Here is a 19,878-nt window from a genome sequence, read left to right as displayed (position 1 = left end):
CTCCTTTTAACTGAACTAATTTGTTAAGTCTAAAGTTAATCAAATAAAATAGAATTGAACAGTTGAAGATTTAATTAGCACAATCCAAAGTGTAAGGTTCCCAAATATATTAAATTAACCTTCTAAAAAAATCTTCATAAAAAAAATAAACTTTCTCAGATATATTAAATTAACCTTCTAAAAAAAGTGTAAGGTTCCCAAATATAATATATTTGAACAAATAAACCTTCTCAAATATATTAAATTAACCTTCTAAAAAAATCCCACATATCTCATGGATTTTTTCACCTTGGGAATTAACAATTTGATATTCACAATCCAATATGTAAAAGTTTATATTCTCGTAAAAAATTTCGTTGCTGAACATATGAACCATTCAACATGAATATTCATATAAAAATGTATTTGCATACTAAATTGTATATTTTTTAGAATTTAATGTAAAAATATATATTAGATAGGAAATCTCCAAAAGAGAGATTTAGATCAAGTGATTTTCATATTATCAAATAACTATCTTCAAAAAGATAGTTGGGAGATAGTTATTTTTAAGAACCGTTTGCATTATATGATCTTCATATTATCAAAATTGTGAATATTTTTTATTTATTCAAAATAGATAGTTATGTTATTCATTGAATTTTTTAAAATTAGATAATAGAAAATGTAAAGTAATTTCTTATAGTTTGTACTTGGTAGTATTTTTTTATTTAAATTAGAAACTAACATTTTTCAACAAAAAAAAAGAAACTAAACTTAAAAAAATTAAATAATCTTTCTTTGTGGAAAAGTATCCTCTCGATCACGGTAAAAGATTCTCTTCACTTTATGGTTTGAGATTAACTCCGAACCACTTTGGGATTCCGTCTAGCGCGGGGGCAGTATTATTGGGCTTTGAGATTCGTGCCAAGTTGAAAGGAACGGTCCAGATCCAGTAATTGTGGTATCTGAATTCCTTTGTAAGGTAGCCCTTTTACTTTACTCGAAATGGAAACCACGTCGGTTCTTTGAGCACAGGTACAGTGTGAGTTAGGCCTACGGGCATATCTCAAAAAAAAAAATAGGTACAGTGTGAGTTTCTCCTGTTCTTTTTTCTTTTCTTTTTTCTCTGAAAAATCTGAACAGAGGCTGCCAACTTAACCAAGGTTAACACGGTGGTGAGAGTACTCCTCTCCTTCTCTCTCTCTTTTGAAAAACTTGGCAAATGCTGCCAAGGCGCACGCTTTCTCTATCTCTCCATCTCTCTATCTCCTAGAGCTGAGAGATTCGGGATAACTTAATTTAATTTAGGTATGTTATTATAATCACTTTTGCACAAGTCGACGCTCAATTATATTTTATATTTTCTATGCGCTTAATTTTAACCTATGTGTGCATCATCCTCTGCTGGATTTCGTCAGTTGCTGAAACCCACTAGATTTTCTTTTTCTGTGTTTTTTTAGTGTGTGTACCATCTTAAAACCCTATGCTGGCCGATTCTCTCCATTCTGAAAAATGATAGTTTTTATATGCGCCTAACATCCTATATCTCCTGTATGTGTAATTAAAAAAAGAGGGGGGCTCAAATGCGAATCCGTATCCTCTGTAGTATTGCAGAGGATCTTTGAGATTCGGGTCGCAATAGGGGGCAGTTTTTTTTGGCTTTGAGATTCGTGCCAAGTTAAAAGAAACGGTTCAGATCTACTAACTCTACGGAACAGTATCTCTGTAGTACTCAGAGGATACGAATTCCTCAAATGCCCCATTGCTTCATACCCCAATTATACTCCAACATCTTTATTTTTAATTTCAAAGTACAAACAAAAGATCTGAACCGCTCAACATGATATCCACGTTGAAATGTACTTAGAGATCAAATTTTATATTTTTTGAATTTTTTTTACTATTTTTAAGATAAGTACAAAATCACTGTTTTTATAGATGATCCACAATTTTCTGAAAAACAATGATTTTGTACCTATCTTAACAAATAGTAAAAAGTTTCTATAAAATATAAAATTTGATCCCTAACTAAATTTTAACATGGATATCATGTTGAGCGGTTCAGATCTTTTGTTTAGACTTTAAAATCGAAAATAAAGATATTGAACATTTGAGCCCTCTTAAAAAAAAAAAAAGAAAACCGAGACGGAGGAAGGCTATCTCCTTTCTGGTCTTTGTATAGGCACCCGAACAAAGGAAGTTAATCAATATGCTTCAACTGGCTAAAGGGGCCAATAGAGTAGATAATTATTGGTGGAATTTGTAAATCAATTCACACGTTTTTCTTTTAAACTCTTCACAGCAAACCAACTATATTGCTTCACTAACGGTGGATACTGGACGAGATTCACTAGAGCAAAGCAGGGGTATGTAAAAGAAAAGAAGTAAAACTGACAGTCAATCATAGCACCATTACCTTTCAGAAATCATCAGATGTCTGATGAGTGCAGGGCCGAGCCGTGCATTGAGCCCTGCTCAGTGCTTGAAAGGGAAGCTCCAGTTGCTAGAAAGGATGACATGTGGAACCCACCTCAGGAATGTATAAAGGGGGCCATGTTGGGGGACTCTTCCACTGCCCCACTCACTAGGCACAGTAAGGTCAGAAAGAGAAAGTCGAAATTGGATTCTGGAAAGAAACCGGTTAAGAAAGCAAAAAAGTGTGAAGGTGAGTATCACAAGAAAGAACTGAATTTTATAATTTAATTATTTAATGTTTCATTAGTATCTGCATTAGTGCAAATTTATGCTTCAGATCTTTTACAGGTCCAGGAATTTCATTTAGTGCTATTTGGGATTTTGTAAGGTTTGGTTTTCACTAGAATTACCGCCCAGTTTGTAGTTATTGAATAAAAAAACCTAAAAGTTCACCACATAACCTAATTCTTTTGGTGATGACATTTAGATGAATTCTAATTAGGTCCGGCAAATCATGTGGCCTTAGTGTTGAATATGGCTATGCAAACCCTAGAAAGTGGTTCTGAAATCCTGGAGAGTGAGGACTTATGGCATCTTATAGAGAAGCTTGAGGTGACCTTGCGACGGCTAAGGCTGCAACGTGAAACAGTAAAGACCTCGAGCCCAATTGAAATTGAAGATGATGATGGTGACAAGGGTTTGAGTGATTCTTTGCAACCTGAAACAGTAAAGACCTCGAGCCCAATTGAAATTGAAGATGATGATTGTGACAAGGATTTGAGTGATTATTTGATCTCTGGTCAGAATAACACAATTCCAGAAAAGATTGCGTCACCTGACTCTTCTGTCAAAGATATCACTGAAGTAATTACAGCTAGCCAATCGAATCAGGAATCTGGTATAATCATTTCTCTATCATTCTCAGATGCTGATACTAACCAAGGATGGTATAATCAGGCAGTCAGTTTAAAATATGAACTAACATGTGCCAACAAGTATGAACCCTGTATGGTTGAGAGAATACTTATGTCCTTGGTTTTTTCTTTTGACTTTTCTTCCTGACAGTTTTTGTTAGCTTAGAAAATCAATTGAGACAAAACTGATTTTAAATTCACTATCCAACTTATTTGTTTCTTAATGTCGTGCAGAGCAAACTCAATCCACATCAAAGATTCCAACCCATGCAGCCCCGTCGCCTTTGGATGATAATGCGGCACATACTGGTGGCGAAGCTGTTGTATTACCCACCCCCAACTCAGATAGTTCAGTCAATAACACTGTACATAAAGAGCCACTGATAGAGCCTTTTTCTAATTTGGTTATAGCAGAAAATGTGCCAGCAAAGGACAGAATTTCACTAGACTTGCAACTATCCATTTTGAAAGCAGTATCAAAAGCTATTTTCATGTTTCTCAAATGCCCCTTCGATGAAGCCGCGCTGATTGGTTCCGAAAGCTCACTAAAGATCATTCAAGGAATTTTAACGCTCGAATTTGACATGTATTTTGGTGCCAAGCTGCGAGAGTGGATAGAAGGTGTCTCTAATTTTGTCTCTAGAATAAAAAACTTTCAGGCCCATGATTGTGTGTCCGAGGCCGAACTTATCTATCAGAGAAATATTGAGAAATTTAAGGATGCTGTGAAATATGCGAAGAAAGACCTGCACCTGTCTCTTAAAAAGACTATTAAAGCATGTGAAATATCAAGGCGTTCAAAGGAGAGGTTTAGAGATATACTGCTGGATCTCTGTAGAGTTGCTGAAAGGTTGGATTGTGTTCTGAGGAATTGTATGAACAAAAGAAAAAGGAGAAGAAAATATTTGAGGGACTATGTTGGGGATGTCATGACATTCGAGGGGTGTCGACGTGATTTATCATTGGCTGAAGAAAATCACACAACTGAAGTGCTATGCATTTCAGAGAAGATCCTTGAAGAGAGGAAGCAAAAACTGTCAATGGAAGCAGAAGCTCTTCTTGCTACAATGATGAGCTAAAATATTTGGTAGGTTTAAAATTACAGTTTTAAGTGGAGACTTAAACTTTTGGCAAGAAAACTTTCATTCTGATATGTGGTTATGGATGGAATGATCTTGCATTTAGTTCTAGAATTTTATTTTATGAAATGAGTTCATGAATGGTTCTAATTCTCCTGGGTCATGTTTGATTGTGAAGTAAAGTCAATGAGAATTAAATTGCTTACTCCATCTTACTGATAAAATTTTACATCTCATTTTTGGTAATTTAACTCATGATTTAAAGCAATCCGTTTAGAGGAATAAGATATTGAAAAATAAAATTTTGCCTATGACAGTAGGTCTTAACTTACTTCGGAATAACCATACATCTTACTTCTCGAACTGACCTCTTCACATTACTCCTCTTTAACTCCTTGTTTGACATCACGTTACTCCTCTTTTACTCCTTATTTGACAGCTCAACTGCTCAAGTGTGAGGTAAGGGATTTATTCCACAACCAAACATGACCCTAAGAAGTTGGCCTGTCATTGTTTAAGGGATTTGCAGAACTTAAAAATAATCCACGCTAAAAGATGCGATCCCCGCATGTAGATATCTTATGGACTACATATTTATATTTCATGCATGACTATAAGATTATTATAGTTTTAAACAATAATATGTAAGGAAATTCGGACCTCGTACACTTTCGTGAAAAACATCCAATTGCATGCCCAGACATCTAAATAGTATTCCTTTAATTATAATGAGCAAGTTGCAAATTGTCATATTCGGTTATTCGAACTTCTATTAATATTCAAATACAAATATCTAAATTCAGATCTGTATGTTTATGCGCTTTTAAGTGGTAATTTCTAAATCCTTCTCTATGTACTCGAGAAATATCAGTATCTGTACTTGTATCCTAATATATTAGGATGTGGATATTAATAAAAAAATTTAATTTTTGAACTGCCTCGCAAATCTCCAGGACTGGCATGGCTACCTGAGGTCCAACTGAAATAGTTTATGACAGAGAAAATCAAAACAGCACAACTATGTGATATAAGGCCAGTATCAGCAGGTTGTTCTCATGTCTTAGGTCCAACAAAGAAATGAAAAGAGAAACAAATTCCCAAAACCCCTGAGCTGTAATGTAATCCATCTACCAAGAAACTAAAAAACCAATATATATCAACCTATATATCTCAGGAGCAGAGCAAAAATAGAAACACAAGCCCATTGGATAAAAGAACACAGGCACGGTAATGCCCTAAGTTCTCTCTCTATTTCGCCCATGCAACTGCATCTATCTCAGCTTGAGCGCTTCGGTACAGTTCAAGTCTTTTTGCGAGGTTAGCTCGGCGCTCCATAACTGCCGGGTCTTCGTCTAGCAACTTTGATAGCTGCTTCATCTGTAAATGCAGAGGTTCAGAGATATGGTTAAAATTTCTCCAATTTACATACTTATGGTGATCCCAAGGCATCAGATAGCCCACTAATTTTGTTCAAAATCAGTGTTTAAAATGACAAACCCAAACTGTAGAATATGTTTTGTACCATCTCTGTTGTTTCTATTAAAGACCAACAAACATGGAAACATTTTATTGGATATTAAGAAGATGCAAGAAATAAAGTAATGGAAGCAATCAAACTCCTGGTCTATTTTATCGACTTTTGTTTTTTTGAATAACTATTTTATTGACTCAAAACAATTCAAAATAATCAAAATATGATTTCCATGTGCATACAAAAATGGTAGGATTATTTTTTTTATTTGAACCATAAAATTTCAATTTATATGCACTTGGCTACCAGGGCTACCAACTTTGAACTATACATGGTGTTCCAGCCAGAGCAAGTGTTTTCTTGGTACCAAGTTTTCAAACCTTAGAAGGGGAAAAAAAGTAATTTAAAATTCTCACCTCTCTAGCACCCAACTCGGTGAAGAAGTGATCAAGCAAAGAGCGCTTGGCCTCACGGACTTGACCGTACACGATTGATTTTGGGATGGAGTTCCTCAAGGTTGCACACACCATATTAACATATGCCAGTACAGTAGTTCCTGTTCATACAAAAAAATAATAAAATAAAATGTCATAATATATGAAGCATGAAAGCAAGAGCACCCATCAACCAGATACTAGCTCCCCGATTGTGTGGAAAAAAAAAAAGAACGTACCGATCCTTCTGAGGTAAGAATCATTGTACCGGTCAAAGATGGAGTGAGTAGGGTTACCACCCTTCTCAACATCCTGTGGTAGTTTTCTGAAGAAATCAACAGTCAAGTAACTGCATTCCATGTCTACCAGCTTAAGGGTTGCCTTCTTGCTTTCTTCTCTCATCCTCTCCAGTGAATCAAATGCAGCGCTGCTAACCTCCACTCGTAGAGTAGGGAATTGCTTCAATTCCTGTATGCAAGAGAGAGATACAAGGATTAGCTCAGGCTTCTTATCAGCCCTATTCCAGTACATGCCTACTGAAATCAAGTCAAAACAAATTTGAGGGTGTAGTTTATGCAACAAATTATTTGTTTTGGGGGTATCATACATCCTGCTTTTTTATAGGAGTTATTGTACAACATGAAGCATGTACAACTTTTCAGTACTTCAAACAAGGTGTACAATGTATCATCCAATGATCAACAAACATGAGATTTAAAATGGAACTTACAGCTGTTTCGTTAATTGCCTTGTGGACCAACTCTTTTAGTATGCCATGAACCTGTAAATATTTTTTAAAAAAGAAAAAAACAGAGAGAGAGAGAGACAAAAGAAACAAAGTTAAAAAAAAAAATGCGCATACTCCATTAAAGTAATAGCCCCATTCAAATCAAATCCTTGTAGTAAGCATTGCACTGTATAATAAATATATATATATATCACTTTCATCATCTCCCATGTTCATGGTCACTTTCTAGTTTAAACTTTTATATTCAAGCCTCAAATTATAGTTCAAACATAATTAGACAATCCCAGTCTTAAGAACATTTGGCAGGAATCTCTACCATGAAACCACTATGAAGTAGCCCTTCATTACCGAATCATCACTACCCACCAGCATGCTACAAAATTCAAAGACTACCTCCCTTGATGTACTGAATCATCTAACAACACTAAAATTTATTGCACCTAATGGACCAGTACCAAGCCACTAACCTTGTTCTATGTTGGGCCAGTGGCTAAAATAACATACTGATAAATTCATCCTATGTTACTAAATGTTTTGTAGAGAGAGAGAGAGAGAGAGGAGTAAATTACATACAGCATCAACAGCTGCTTCAGCTGGACCTCTGATATTAACAAGGCAAGATTCGATGAGGCGGCGGTACCCCTGCTCAGGAGCAATCAAGTGAGGCTGGTAGCCATCAGCCTCAGTAATAAGCTTCCTAACATTCTCCATTGAAAGATGCTTGTCAAATTGCAACCGTTTTAGAGCAGCCGGGAAATTGTTGTCAAACACGTTGTATATCTTCTCACCACCAGCCCGTCTGAGAGATAATCAGATGTAATAATTAATTCTAACAACAGCAACTAGTGAGTGCCAAATTTGGTCTGGAATCTAGAGGCTCAACCAACAAGATACTTTGACTCTACTGCAGATGCTTAACTCAAATTTCATGTGAAAAACAACAAAAGATTCACATCAGTTCCATTTACCAGACTGGTACATATTGAGCCCAGTACTGTTAAGTTTGACCTGGTAAGTGATAAGAAACTGCTGATATTGCAATAGAAAATGATTTGATTGATTTGGTAATACAAAACTTGAAATCATTTCAACAAATTAGATGATGTTTACAGAATTTCAGTAGGAACTTTATATAGATAAGAATAGCTTAATATAAAAGGGGCTGAGATATTAGGTGGATAATCCAGCTAAAGGTATAAAAAGAGTCTGAAACATACATGCCATCCAGATGTTCCTTGTAGATTCCATCAAAAATACGGCATATCTCCATTATGGTGTAAAGCTTCCCCTGTAAATGAAAGATAAAGTAGCCTTTGTATAAATGATGCCAAAAGATAAAATAATATAAGAACGAATGTAAGTTAAAAACTGTAGTTACTATAGATGGCACCTACTAGCATAAACTCTATTGTCATCACATGGTGGTAAAAGGAAGTATAATTTATGGCAATACCTATGATGGCACAAAGAATATCAAAACAAATTGTTCATCATTAACACCAAGTAAAAGGTACAGGTATACTTATGGTATTAAGATGATATCAAAATTCAACCATTTCAGAAACTTGTCTATTTTTATTTCTCAAAAATAAACATTGCAAGGAAAACAAAATAAAACTATAAAAAACACTTACACCAGCATCTGAAGCAATTGGTTTTCCCAGTCGGTTCAGTTCTGTTTCAAGTTCATTAAGAGTCTTGCTGATGAGAGACTGGATCCCGGGGATTCTAGACTTGATAACTTGTTCCAAATGCTACAGAAACCAAAATGAAGTAATAAACCTTCTGCATCCACTACATACAATACAATAGTAATGCTGCTACACCAAAAGGTATGATTCTGAGAGCAGATTTCAAGTAACACAAACTCTCAGAACCTTCTGTACAGACAATTTAACATATAGATTATAATGGAAAAACTGAGGTCGTTTCTACCTCAGATGTTGAACTATTAGAAAAAACCCTACTAGCAAATTAAAAGCCAAAGGTGCATCAATTTTTCCTCGATATCATATACTCATTTTGAAAAAACTCGGAATGACCAATATAGCATAAATCATAGTAATCAAATATAAGGTTAGCCTTTTTGTGGAATGCTAATATGCAATCAGAACAGTGTACTGGCATCTAATAAGCTTGTTATTCTTAGCCCTTGCACATAAACAAGAAAGCCCCTTTAAAAACAAAAGTCTTGCACAAACCTTAGAAAGCACTTTTGCCAAATGCTCAGACCCCATTCTATGAGCAAGGTGCTTGTAATCTGGTGAATTAGCAAAATACTCTTTTTCCTTGCGCCTAGCTGCAACCATGTCTACATTTTTATTAATGTCGGCTTGGGAACGATTAACAACACCAATCCATGGGAACTGTAGTTTGTACGCTTTTCCTTCCAGTATCTGAGAGAGAGAGAGAGTTAGGTACAAAGGACATACAGGTCACTACCAGCACATGCTTGCACAGCCCTATTGGGACCTAGAATCAAGTCTAAGCATCGTCTATGTTCTTTTTCCCCTTAAAAGTGTTTTGCGGCCACATTTATTCATACCCAAAGCTCAAATATTATGTTTTGGCAAAAAATAGTAATCCATAACCATCAAGTTGTCAGTGATTGTTTAAAAGATTTCACTTATTCAAGGAAGGAGAATAAAAGTCAAGCAAGTCCTCTTTAATTGGAAGCTTAATTCCTGAATAGTAACAGAAGTGACTTACATCAACTGCATCAGTACCCTTGTCCATGAGATCAATCTTAGTAAGAACACCAATTGTTCTTTCACCTACACTCAACAAACAAAAACCGCTTAATATGACAAAGTAGGCAATTATATTCATTAGTCATAAAAATGTATTCTCATCATCACAGAAAAAAGACGACAGATTTAAAGCACCATCAGTTCTTGTGATGAACATCAACATTTTCACAGACAAAATAAAGGAATTGTTATGATACCATACCAACAATAACACACCGCCAAGAATATATATTTACCAGATTACAGTACAGTTTATACCAGCATACAGGTAGATGCTGACCACACTTTCTGTATCATACTGTTTCCATTGCTTTCCTCTTTAACATTGCGCAGATGATGGTGTTGACAAAAATGAAGTTTAGTTGCATAATTTAGGGTTAAGTGGGGATTAATTGGACTAAACTAGGGTGTAGGTTGTGCTGGTTCTTAAGATAGCAATAACAATTTATAGTATTAAACAGCAATTATATCATGAGTTTTAGTTAATAGTTGTCAGCTAACATCCTGCATTGTAAAATAGTGTACCTTTTGGGTCAACTTCACGAGAAATCTTGATAGCATCAGATGTAGCAAGATCCTGATTTGCTGGAGAAACAGCCAGAATGACACAGTTTGGCTGAAAAGATTTTTTTTTTTTTTAAAAAAAAGTCAACCAAATTTCCTTGCCAACACTCATATGACCGAAGGCTTTGGATCTGTCTGCTATATTTCTATCCATAAGGTTCAGAATGTGCATATCTAAGTTGTAAAGGGAGAACAAGGGAAGTGCCAGGTGATAGCAAAAGCAACAATTATATTATTAATGGTCTCAATAATGCCAAACGTACAGCTAAGATTTACACAGTTAAGTACAACCATTAAATTAAATAGCTTGGGAGTATAAGAGGAGTGCAAACATTACCTTCTCAATATATGCACGAACCATGTTTTCGATATCTTGCACAACACTTTCAGCCTGACCCTCTAGAAAAGCATAGGAAAATATTTGTCAGCAACAAGTTCGAAACCTATGGGCCCTGTGGAGGGAGCGAAATAGGAGATTTTTCTCCAACAAGAGATGACTGGTGTCTTTATTAATAAATGATACGACTCTTGATGTATTCTTTTGGACTGCCAATATTTAGATCTGTAACCTTTGTGATAGACTTTTGTACAATGCTTGCGGCAATCTCCGTTAGTCAGGGGTGCAGGTGCAGAGTTTTCTTATTTTATGAATGTAAAAATGTAAATGTAACTTTTTTATCAATATATTGTTGGTGGCAAGCTTTGTCGCTAACCTTAAAAAAAAAAAAAGTTCAAAACCAGAAAACCCAAGTTTCAATATTAAATAAGGAAAATAAACTCACCAACCGCAACCTTTGTAAGCCCAGGAAGATCAATAAGCGTCAGATTCACAACTGCCATTGTTTGAAAAAAAATATTATCATACATGATGTAATAAGCTTTGATTTATACACAAACAAAAACTAATTCTCATTGCCAAAGTGGGAATCATTTTAACTATAATCGAGAAATTTTCAGTAACAAATAATCAAACTGATGAGAACAAGTATGCCTGCAAATTGGGTCTGAGATGGATACAGTAACAGTACATTGGCATGTACCGATTTGGATTGTTAACTACTCAATAAACATAACCTGTTAAATCTCAATTCTGTGTCTTTTCTTTTCATTCATTAATAAGATACATGCATGTCCACTACTCATTAATCTTATAAAAACTCTCTATAATATTAAATGTGTTGCACTTTACCATGTGGAGAGTATACACTTAAATGAATTGGAATTGGAGAGATTCCTTTGGTTCGACCAGTCTCTCTATCAGTCTCATCTTGAATTTCTTTTCTCACAGCAGCTAAATCAAATAAGATATATAAAAAATAAATAAGGTCAACAAAGAGGTCAGAAAAATAAAAATTACATCATTAAAACAGGTAGTACATCTTGCACTAAGATAAAAGTTACTGCACATATTATAACCCTAAGAAAGGCCTTGCAGTGTGAAAAACAAAGTACCATACAAATTTCACCCAGGACCAATCTGGTACTATCCAATTATACAAGTAACTGGATCTAACTGGAACAATATCTATGCACTATTCACAACAAGAGGCTTCATAGCATGCAGCACCTAAGTGCAATTCTGAATAGAATCATGTTTTGCATATATTAATAAAGCTTATGAATTCATTGCATTCTTTGTAAGCTAGAATTAATCTTCGAACGGTATGAGATGATGGGTATGTACCAAAATCGGTGAACCTCTTTCTTGGAAGATGCATGAACTCTGCATATTCTCTCCCTTCATCTAACCTATGAAGTTGCAACACTAGGGGACGTCTTGTGACGATACCTGAAAACATTGATCAAAACATCTTTCATTAATTCATTATTTCAATCACAGGAAATTTGTTTATGCTTTCTACTTGAAAGAGTTTCCAGTATACCCATATAATAAAAGAAGTGGATAAAATGTTCATCTGGACAGCAGGAAAATGCCACATAAATCTCCCTCTTTTGATTTATTTAGAAAACCCTATAGTGTGTTTTAAGGTATTAGAGTTTTTTCCTTATTGAGGGCAGACATTGTGTTTTTCACAATTTGCAGAAGTGAAGGCCAAATTTTACTTTACTGAGACATATTCCTTGTGAGATTACCTGAACCCCTCGGAAGGAAATCCTTTCCAACTACACTCTCCAGCACAGAAGATTTACCAGAACTCTGCACAATTACAAGGTAAAAATGCGTTGAGTACTTCAGTTTTATATGTTTTTGAATTTGAGTTACGTTGTAAAATTGGATCAATTTTACACTTAAACCTCCTCACTCCATTATATGGGAAGAAATATGGGGAGAACAGGACAACATGACACATTCACACAACTTAGGAATATACAATTAACAAGAACAACCCTACCAAAATTAGAACAACAAATATACAAATAGATGTAATATTTCAAATTCTAGTATTATTTCCTCATCCAGGGGACCATGCTGAAACATATAGTTCGCAGAAAATATATTTGGTAAGACAACGAATAAATCGTGTTGCAAGTAGTAGAGTCAAAATTTTCAATCCGGGCCAAAGCGAGAACCAGATCTGAGATATAGCAGTAGATAGCCAAAAGATGTATGGTGAAAGGAAGGATCAGTTACCTGGCCTCCGACCACGGCAATCGAGGGAAGAGAATCCCAAAGAGTAGGGAGCGCGCTATCCTCGCCATGGTCGCCGAGAGCCGTACAAGCTCTCTGGAGCTTGTTAACCAGAGAGATCAGACTCTCCATCGTTTATGAATCTAGATTTTCGGATCTAGATCAGATCTGGCTTTCAGATAGAGAAAGGAAGAAGGGAAGACAGAGAGAGAGAGAGAGATCGGAGCTGTTTGCTGGTCTTCTACGAGAGAGAGAGAGAAGGAGACGAGGAGAAGTGAAGGCGATTTGCGAACCAACCGCGTGTAAGGACCGAGCTTAGACGGTTCCTGGGACAAGTTCTGAGTCCGTGAGGATATATTTTTTTCAAAATTCAATTTTGAAATTGAACTCAAACTCCGGAGAGTCGAGTCGAGACTCGAGACTTTATTTGTGGAGTTCTGATTCTCTAGAGAAGATGCGGCCATGTCATAAGGTGTTGCATGTCTCTGACTCTGTGCAGGGCATTCTAGACTTCTGTTTAGAGTAATTAGTTAATGGATCCCAGATGTCAGTCGTTATATTATTACATTCACGTCACCGTCAAGCTAAAGAAGTAAACATAGACGATAAAACGAGTAGCTTTGAAGGGTCCCACTCCGCTCCAACGTTTACTTTAGCTTGATTCACATCGAATTTATTTAATTTATATTTTACATCATCAAGCAGCTAGGGCTGCAAAGGAATCCAACCGAATCGAATTTATTCATTTTAAATTTAATTTGAATTTTTTATGAACTTTTTTACGATAGAGAAGAGTGATCGTAGTCACCAAAATCGAGAGATGAAAGTCGTCTAAGATTTTAGAACTAAGAGCGAGAATTATAACTTACGAGTTATGACTTACGGCTGAGCAGCCTTATGTTTTAACTTTTAAGTCATTAACGGAAATGAACGGTTCACGTTACTTTGAATTTCGAACTATAATAGTTTGCGAACCTATTTCGAACGAACCAGATCCAGTTTGAATTAATTTCGAACTATTTCGAATCGATTTTTTTACAAACCTTTTTGAATCAAACTCGAATCAAATCATGAACTACAAATTTTTTGTGCATCCCTAGTTAAGCTGATCGATTTTAACCTCTTTGAAGCTAATAAGACTGATTTTGGGGTTAAATTTAGCAAGCCTTTTTGGTGACCTGACACACGGTAACCTCACTCGATAAATTTTATTAGATCTTTAAAAATTTAATAATATTATCGAATAAAGCTAGTGTGTATTATGTTTATTAAAAAAAATAGTGAGTATTACTTTAAAAAATTATCAAATTGACTTTAAATGACAAAATCAAACCGTTGAAGTTAATCTACTTTATAAGTGATGCGTGTAAAACATAATTTTGAAAGTTTTGAATTCATTTAATACAGTGTCGAGCGGTTAAAAAAATGATAAAAATGAATGCATAAATAACTTATAAAGAGTTCATTTTTTTTACTGCTTGATTTTGTACTAAATAAATTCGAAATTTTTAAAATATATGTACACGCATCACTCATTAAGTAAATTGATCAAGGGCATGTTCGGCTACCAGACGGGAATGGGAATGAACTTGGGTTTGGATCCAATTTGAATAGCCGAAACACTGTGCACATGGGAAAAAAAATTCACTTTGAGTGATTTTTTTTTCCCACGGGCACAGTGGCAGCCAAACAAGCCCTAACAAGTTTGAATTCGTTATGTGAAGCTAATCCAATAAATTTTTAAAATTATACACACTTGCTTTGCTGATATTACATTATTAATTATTTTGTTTTGTCCGTATGATCTAATTGGGTTTTTTTTTTATCTTAAATCAGATAGATCTTTTGTATCATATTTATCTCTTTTTATTTAAAAAATATGGGGGGAATTTCATGTATCCCCTTCAAAATCTTTAATACTTTGTATTTTCTCCTCATTCTTGAGATACCATATTTATCCTTCACATCTGTAAAAATTCACATATTTACTCAACATAATTATATGATATATCAAATATATTAAAAAATAATTAAATAATAATATTTGTTCGTTTGGTACTAGCGTGCTAATTGACAATTGTTTGTTAAATATATTTGTGTGGATACTGGTAGACACGCAGTTATTGTTGTTGTGTACATCTGACACAAGAACGGAAAGAAGAAGATGATTGCTCCTACAATTAACTGAATTGCAACTGAACTGTCATATCTGGAACTCAACAAAAACAAAGACTACCAACGACTAAACTTTCGTAGTTTAGACCTTAATTTTGAGTTTTTGTTGTGAATTTCTCAATTTTAGCTACTAGGCTTGATATTTTATTGTATTTTATCATAAAGAAGTGTAGAGTAAGATAATTATATAATTCTTGTATCAAGTTTCTAAATTAAGAAATGACAATTATATACTAAGTTTATAAAGAAGTTTGATATACTTTTTTTAAAAATGTATCAAATTAGTTTTAAGTATTTAACTGTTAAAATTTAACTACTTCACAGATAATATAGCTTATTCAATTAGATTGTATGATTATTTTCATCGATACAAAGTCATATTAACCTCAAAATAAGAACAATCAACGACAAATTTTTTATAGTTTGGGCCTTATTTTTATGTTCTTACCGTGTTTCTCGACTTTATCCATCAGGTTTGATAGTTTTATGTATTTATCTGAAATAGATTTAGAGTACAGCGAGTGTCTCTATGTTTATAAAGAAGTTTGATGTATTTTCTTTTAAGTTTTATCAAATTAGTTTTAATTGACAAATAAACTGCTGAAATTGAACTATTTTACAAATAACATGTTTGCGTACATTTTTTTTAATTTTTTGATTAATTTTGTGTAAAGTTGGAAAAAAAAAAAGGTCTATAAGCTAAGAAACGACAGTCATATTAACCTCAAATACTAACGTGTTCCACAGTTTCAAAATGAGATGTTATATTATATTAGTGACGTAATTAACTACATGAAAGAGAAAATTAAGTCTACAGATTGAATAGTAAAAATTAAAAAATTAAAAACAAATGAAAGTGAACAAAACATAGAACAGAAAAAATAGAGAAATTGGAAGAAAGAAAGAAAATGCTCGATCAAAGTTTTGAATGATCACTCCTTTTTTATTTTTGTTCCTGCTGAGATGAATTGTAATTGCCACACTACTTCGTCTTTTGGGTCCTTAACCTCTTTGCTTTCCACTGTGAAGGTTCAAGTGCAATGTTCTCTCAAAATACATAATTGAGCTACCAGCATTGTACCTTTTTGAATCTTCGGAATTGTGGAACATGTTAGTATTTGTGTTGAAATATTATCCGTAACCAGGGGTGGCATCCTATAAAGCATAGCTCTTGCCAGCTCGTAGTATACTTATTTTGAGAAAATGTTGTCATCCCTTAACTGATTCACTTTGCGCCTCACAAAGAACACATCCGTTCACTATTGGCCAACCCCTTTTATTTAGATTGTCAGTTGTGAAAAGTTTATTTAGCAACACCAACCATCCGAAACCTTTCATCCTAGTCGGTATGTGTAATTTCCAAATCTTGCGTGCCCCACTTTGAATTCTAGGTGTGTTTTCCATTGCACCATAGTCTCCTCGGATAGTGTATATATCGGATTGATCACTTCAGCACCAGGTGATGTCATCTTGACTTAACAAGTTCAGTGATAGACCCGATAACATATGTGTTAGTTTGTAATAATCTAGAAGTCAATAATACGATAAATTATCATAAAGTTTTGTTCATGAATTGAATGTTTATTTATATATCATTTTGTTGCCTTGAGTATTATTGAATTTATGGATCATTTCGAGTTCATGACTGAAATTGTGAAACTCCATAATATAGATAATATATACTCTTAAAAGTCACTGACCAAGGTAATTAGCAGGAATACTAATTACCACGATAAGGTTAGCATGTGGATTAAAAGATGGTTAAGTTTTACAAACCACTTGACACGAGATGTCATTTTAATCACATAGATACATGTTCTAGGAACATGGTATTTGACAGACCCCGAATGAAACATTAAATAGAATTATGTTTGTGTCATTTATGTTTTCATTCAATGTCAAGTTCTACAGTATGAGGTATTTATCGTTCCTACTAAGAAATATGTGTGTGTGAGTGTTATCTAACGCTGTCCGTAAAAAGCAGTCATAACGGTAGCATTTCCATATGTATAGCCTAGCTGAGGAAGTGATAGTCTGCCGAGAATACTATTTGTCCCTCGTATCTCTATACGAGCTATAGCATCACTAGGCCCCTTGGTAGAGTTAGATTATATGCATGCGGTATAATTGCAAGAGTAATTATATTTGATAATCTGCTCAAGATCAAGAAAAGATTCAGTTAGCAAGGATGACACACATCTACCTTGAAACTGATATGATAGCTATGAGACAGAAGAACAGACACAAGTAAATTGTTTACTGGATCGTGATATTGTACAGTACATCATCATCTGTGTAATTGGATGGTCATAGTGTATACTGCCAGATGCCTCCTATGATTATAGAAGTTAAAACAGTTTTAACTCTATTTACCAACATAACACAGATCCTATTGGGTCACACCATATAGGAGCTATTCGGAGAATCTTACTGATTAATTATAAATTGATTGTAATTAATATTAAGATAGTTATAATTAATTATACGTATTATAATTAAATTATATTTGTCATGTTAAAAATGACAAAGCAAAAACTAATGGTTATAATTAGTTATACTTGGTATAATTAATTATAATTAATTGTACGTCATTTAGAATGACAAACAGAAACACAGGTTAGTTTATAAACGTGTTTGACATGTTGTATAAAAATTACCAAACGAAAACCGCAGACGAATATAATTGTACATGACAATTATACATATTTGATTTGGATATTTACTATTCATAATGGGTTTGGGTTAATGAGTTTAGAATCCATTAAACTAATCTAACCAATATGAAGTTGCAAAATCAAATTTGAATGCCAAAAGGGCATTTTGGTAATTTTTGCAACTTTGGGGGTATTTCGGTCTTTTGCGAACCTCCTCAAATGCCTATAAATAGAGGGGCATAGGTAAAAGAGAAAACTCACTAATTCACGTGTTAATCTGATTACTTCGTTAATTGGAATTTCTCTATTTCTCTGTTTACGGTTTTTCGGATCGGTGAATAGTGTTTTATCGAATTTCGCGGTATTTCAGATTTGGTTTATTAGTGAATCTGATTAAACGAAAGTTTCGGTGAATAGTATTTTTGCAGAAAATTGCGGTTTATAATATTTCTGACAAAAGAAATAAACCGCTCTCCGGTTAGTCCTGGTGGATAACCAATAGAGGTATCACACGTGTGATACTCCGAGTCGATTTCTTCCCTGGTGTAGCTCTTCTCGCTCGGTCTGCATTCCAACTGTGATTTGGAAACAAGGTATAAATTGTTATATTAATCTATTTAATTGGTAAATAGATTTAAAAGCTTTAGAAAATCAATTATGGAGTAGATCTGTAAATAGGATTAAACGGATCTTCTTGATTCATTTAATCCGTAGCTTAAGGTAGATGTAAAATTTTTGTTTTACTCTTTCCGCACCTTAAGCAAATAAATGGGTTTGAACCGTCAAAACTCCAACATACTTAATCAATGGGTTTGAACCGTCAAAACCCAACAATATGTTGTAACCATACCAATTCAGCTTGTGCAATGTCAGAAAGCTCAGTACTGAATAATGAGAATAAAGAGGGGGTATGTATCACTTGCTGGAGGGAGATGTTTGTATCAAGAGCGTAGGTGTATACGTTCGGTAGTTGACATAGAATCATCTCTCTCCAGTTGTTATCCCTGATTTTTCATAATCTGAACCTTACTTTTGAGTTTTTGTCGTGTTTCTCAACTTCAACTTTAGCTATCAGGATTGATATTTTTATGTATTTATCAGGAATAGATTTAGAGTGAAATGAGGATGTACTATATGCTTAATAAAGAAACTTGATATATATTTTTTTTAATTTACCAAATTAGTTTAAATGACAAATAAACTTGTTCAAATTGAACTATTTTACAAATAACTTGTTTGTGGACAAAATTTATATATTTTTAATTATTTATATTAAAGTTGGAATAAGAAATTTATTAGCGAAGAAGCTATAATTTTCTTAATTAATTTTATCTAAAGTTAAAATAAAAAATTTATAAGCTAAGAAACGACTCCGATGGGATCGTACAAAATTTATAATTAATTTTGTGTAAAGTTGGGATAAAAAGTTCAAAACATAGGAAATTTATTAGCTAAGAAACTATAATTTTCTTAATTAATTTTATGTAGAGTTAAAATAAGAAATTCATAAGCTAAGAAACAACTCCAATGGGATCGTACAAAATTTATAATTAATTTTGTGTAAAGTTGGGATAAAAAGTTCAAAACATAGGAAACGACTCCGCTGGGGATCGAACCCAGAATCTCTGGTTCCGTAGACCAGCGCCTTATCCATTGGGCCACGGAGTCATTATGGAATGACAGATCTATACTACTATTTAATACTATTTCTCATATCTAACTATCTGTATATTGAAATTTTCTTGAAAATCAAATACTGTTTATGTTTTTTAGAGATGAAGTCATCCATGTACTCTGTATAGTAATGAACCGTTAGATATTCAATCCGGACCGGCCGATTAGAATATGAACAGATTCGGTTCAAACATGTAATACACGGTGTCTCTTTTTAAATTTATGCTGATATATAATGGAGGGTTCAAATGCATTCAAATACACTCTATCTTTCAAATCATTTTTCTCCGTTTTTAAAGTCTAAATAGTCAATCTAAACCGTTAGATGCGATCTATATATTAAGACGTGCTTGGAGACCAAAATTTATATTTTTTGGAATTTTTTTACTATTTATTAAGCCACTTTGAAAATCGCTGATTTTGCATTT

General features: G+C 34.1%; 2 protein-coding genes and 1 non-coding gene across 3 annotated transcripts; 1 reads left to right on the top strand and 2 right to left on the bottom strand.

The window, feature by feature from the left end:
- The first annotated feature begins 1,329 nt into the window (after positions 1-1,329).
- Positions 1,330-4,944, top strand: LOC144558993 (uncharacterized). Its single transcript, XM_078307880.1, has 5 exons — positions 1,330-1,537; positions 2,098-2,647; positions 2,900-3,295; positions 3,546-4,549; positions 4,887-4,944. Exons 2-4 carry the CDS (start codon positions 2,416-2,418, stop codon positions 4,388-4,390), a joined length of 1,473 nt encoding a protein of 490 aa, XP_078164006.1. The 5' UTR covers positions 1,330-1,537; positions 2,098-2,415; the 3' UTR covers positions 4,391-4,549; positions 4,887-4,944.
- A 434-nt stretch (positions 4,945-5,378) lies between these two features.
- LOC144558992 (dynamin-related protein 5A) lies at positions 5,379-13,299 on the bottom strand. The gene is made up of 16 exons (XM_078307879.1): positions 12,951-13,299; positions 12,452-12,515; positions 12,042-12,146; positions 11,547-11,648; positions 11,140-11,190; positions 10,695-10,756; positions 10,319-10,409; positions 9,753-9,817; positions 9,245-9,439; positions 8,678-8,797; positions 8,261-8,331; positions 7,617-7,842; positions 7,026-7,076; positions 6,535-6,763; positions 6,278-6,417; positions 5,379-5,767 (listed from the first exon to the last, which is right to left on the bottom strand). The coding sequence occupies exons 1-16, from the start codon at positions 13,077-13,079 to the stop codon at positions 5,639-5,641; spliced, it is 1,830 nt and encodes a 609-aa protein (XP_078164005.1). The 5' UTR covers positions 13,080-13,299; the 3' UTR covers positions 5,379-5,638.
- Positions 13,300-19,371: 6,072 nt separating this feature from the next.
- TRNAR-ACG (transfer RNA arginine (anticodon ACG)) lies at positions 19,372-19,444 on the bottom strand. Its single transcript has one exon. It is a non-coding gene; the product is annotated as a tRNA-Arg (tRNA).
- Between the last annotated feature and the right edge of the window lie 434 nt (positions 19,445-19,878).

This window comes from Carex rostrata, chromosome 9, assembly GCF_964058835.1.
Source record: "Carex rostrata chromosome 9, lpCarRost1.2, whole genome shotgun sequence".
Classification (NCBI taxonomy): domain Eukaryota; kingdom Viridiplantae; phylum Streptophyta; class Magnoliopsida; order Poales; family Cyperaceae; genus Carex; species Carex rostrata.
Note: the sequence above shows the minus strand (reverse complement) of the source record. Positions and strands in the feature narration are given on the sequence as shown.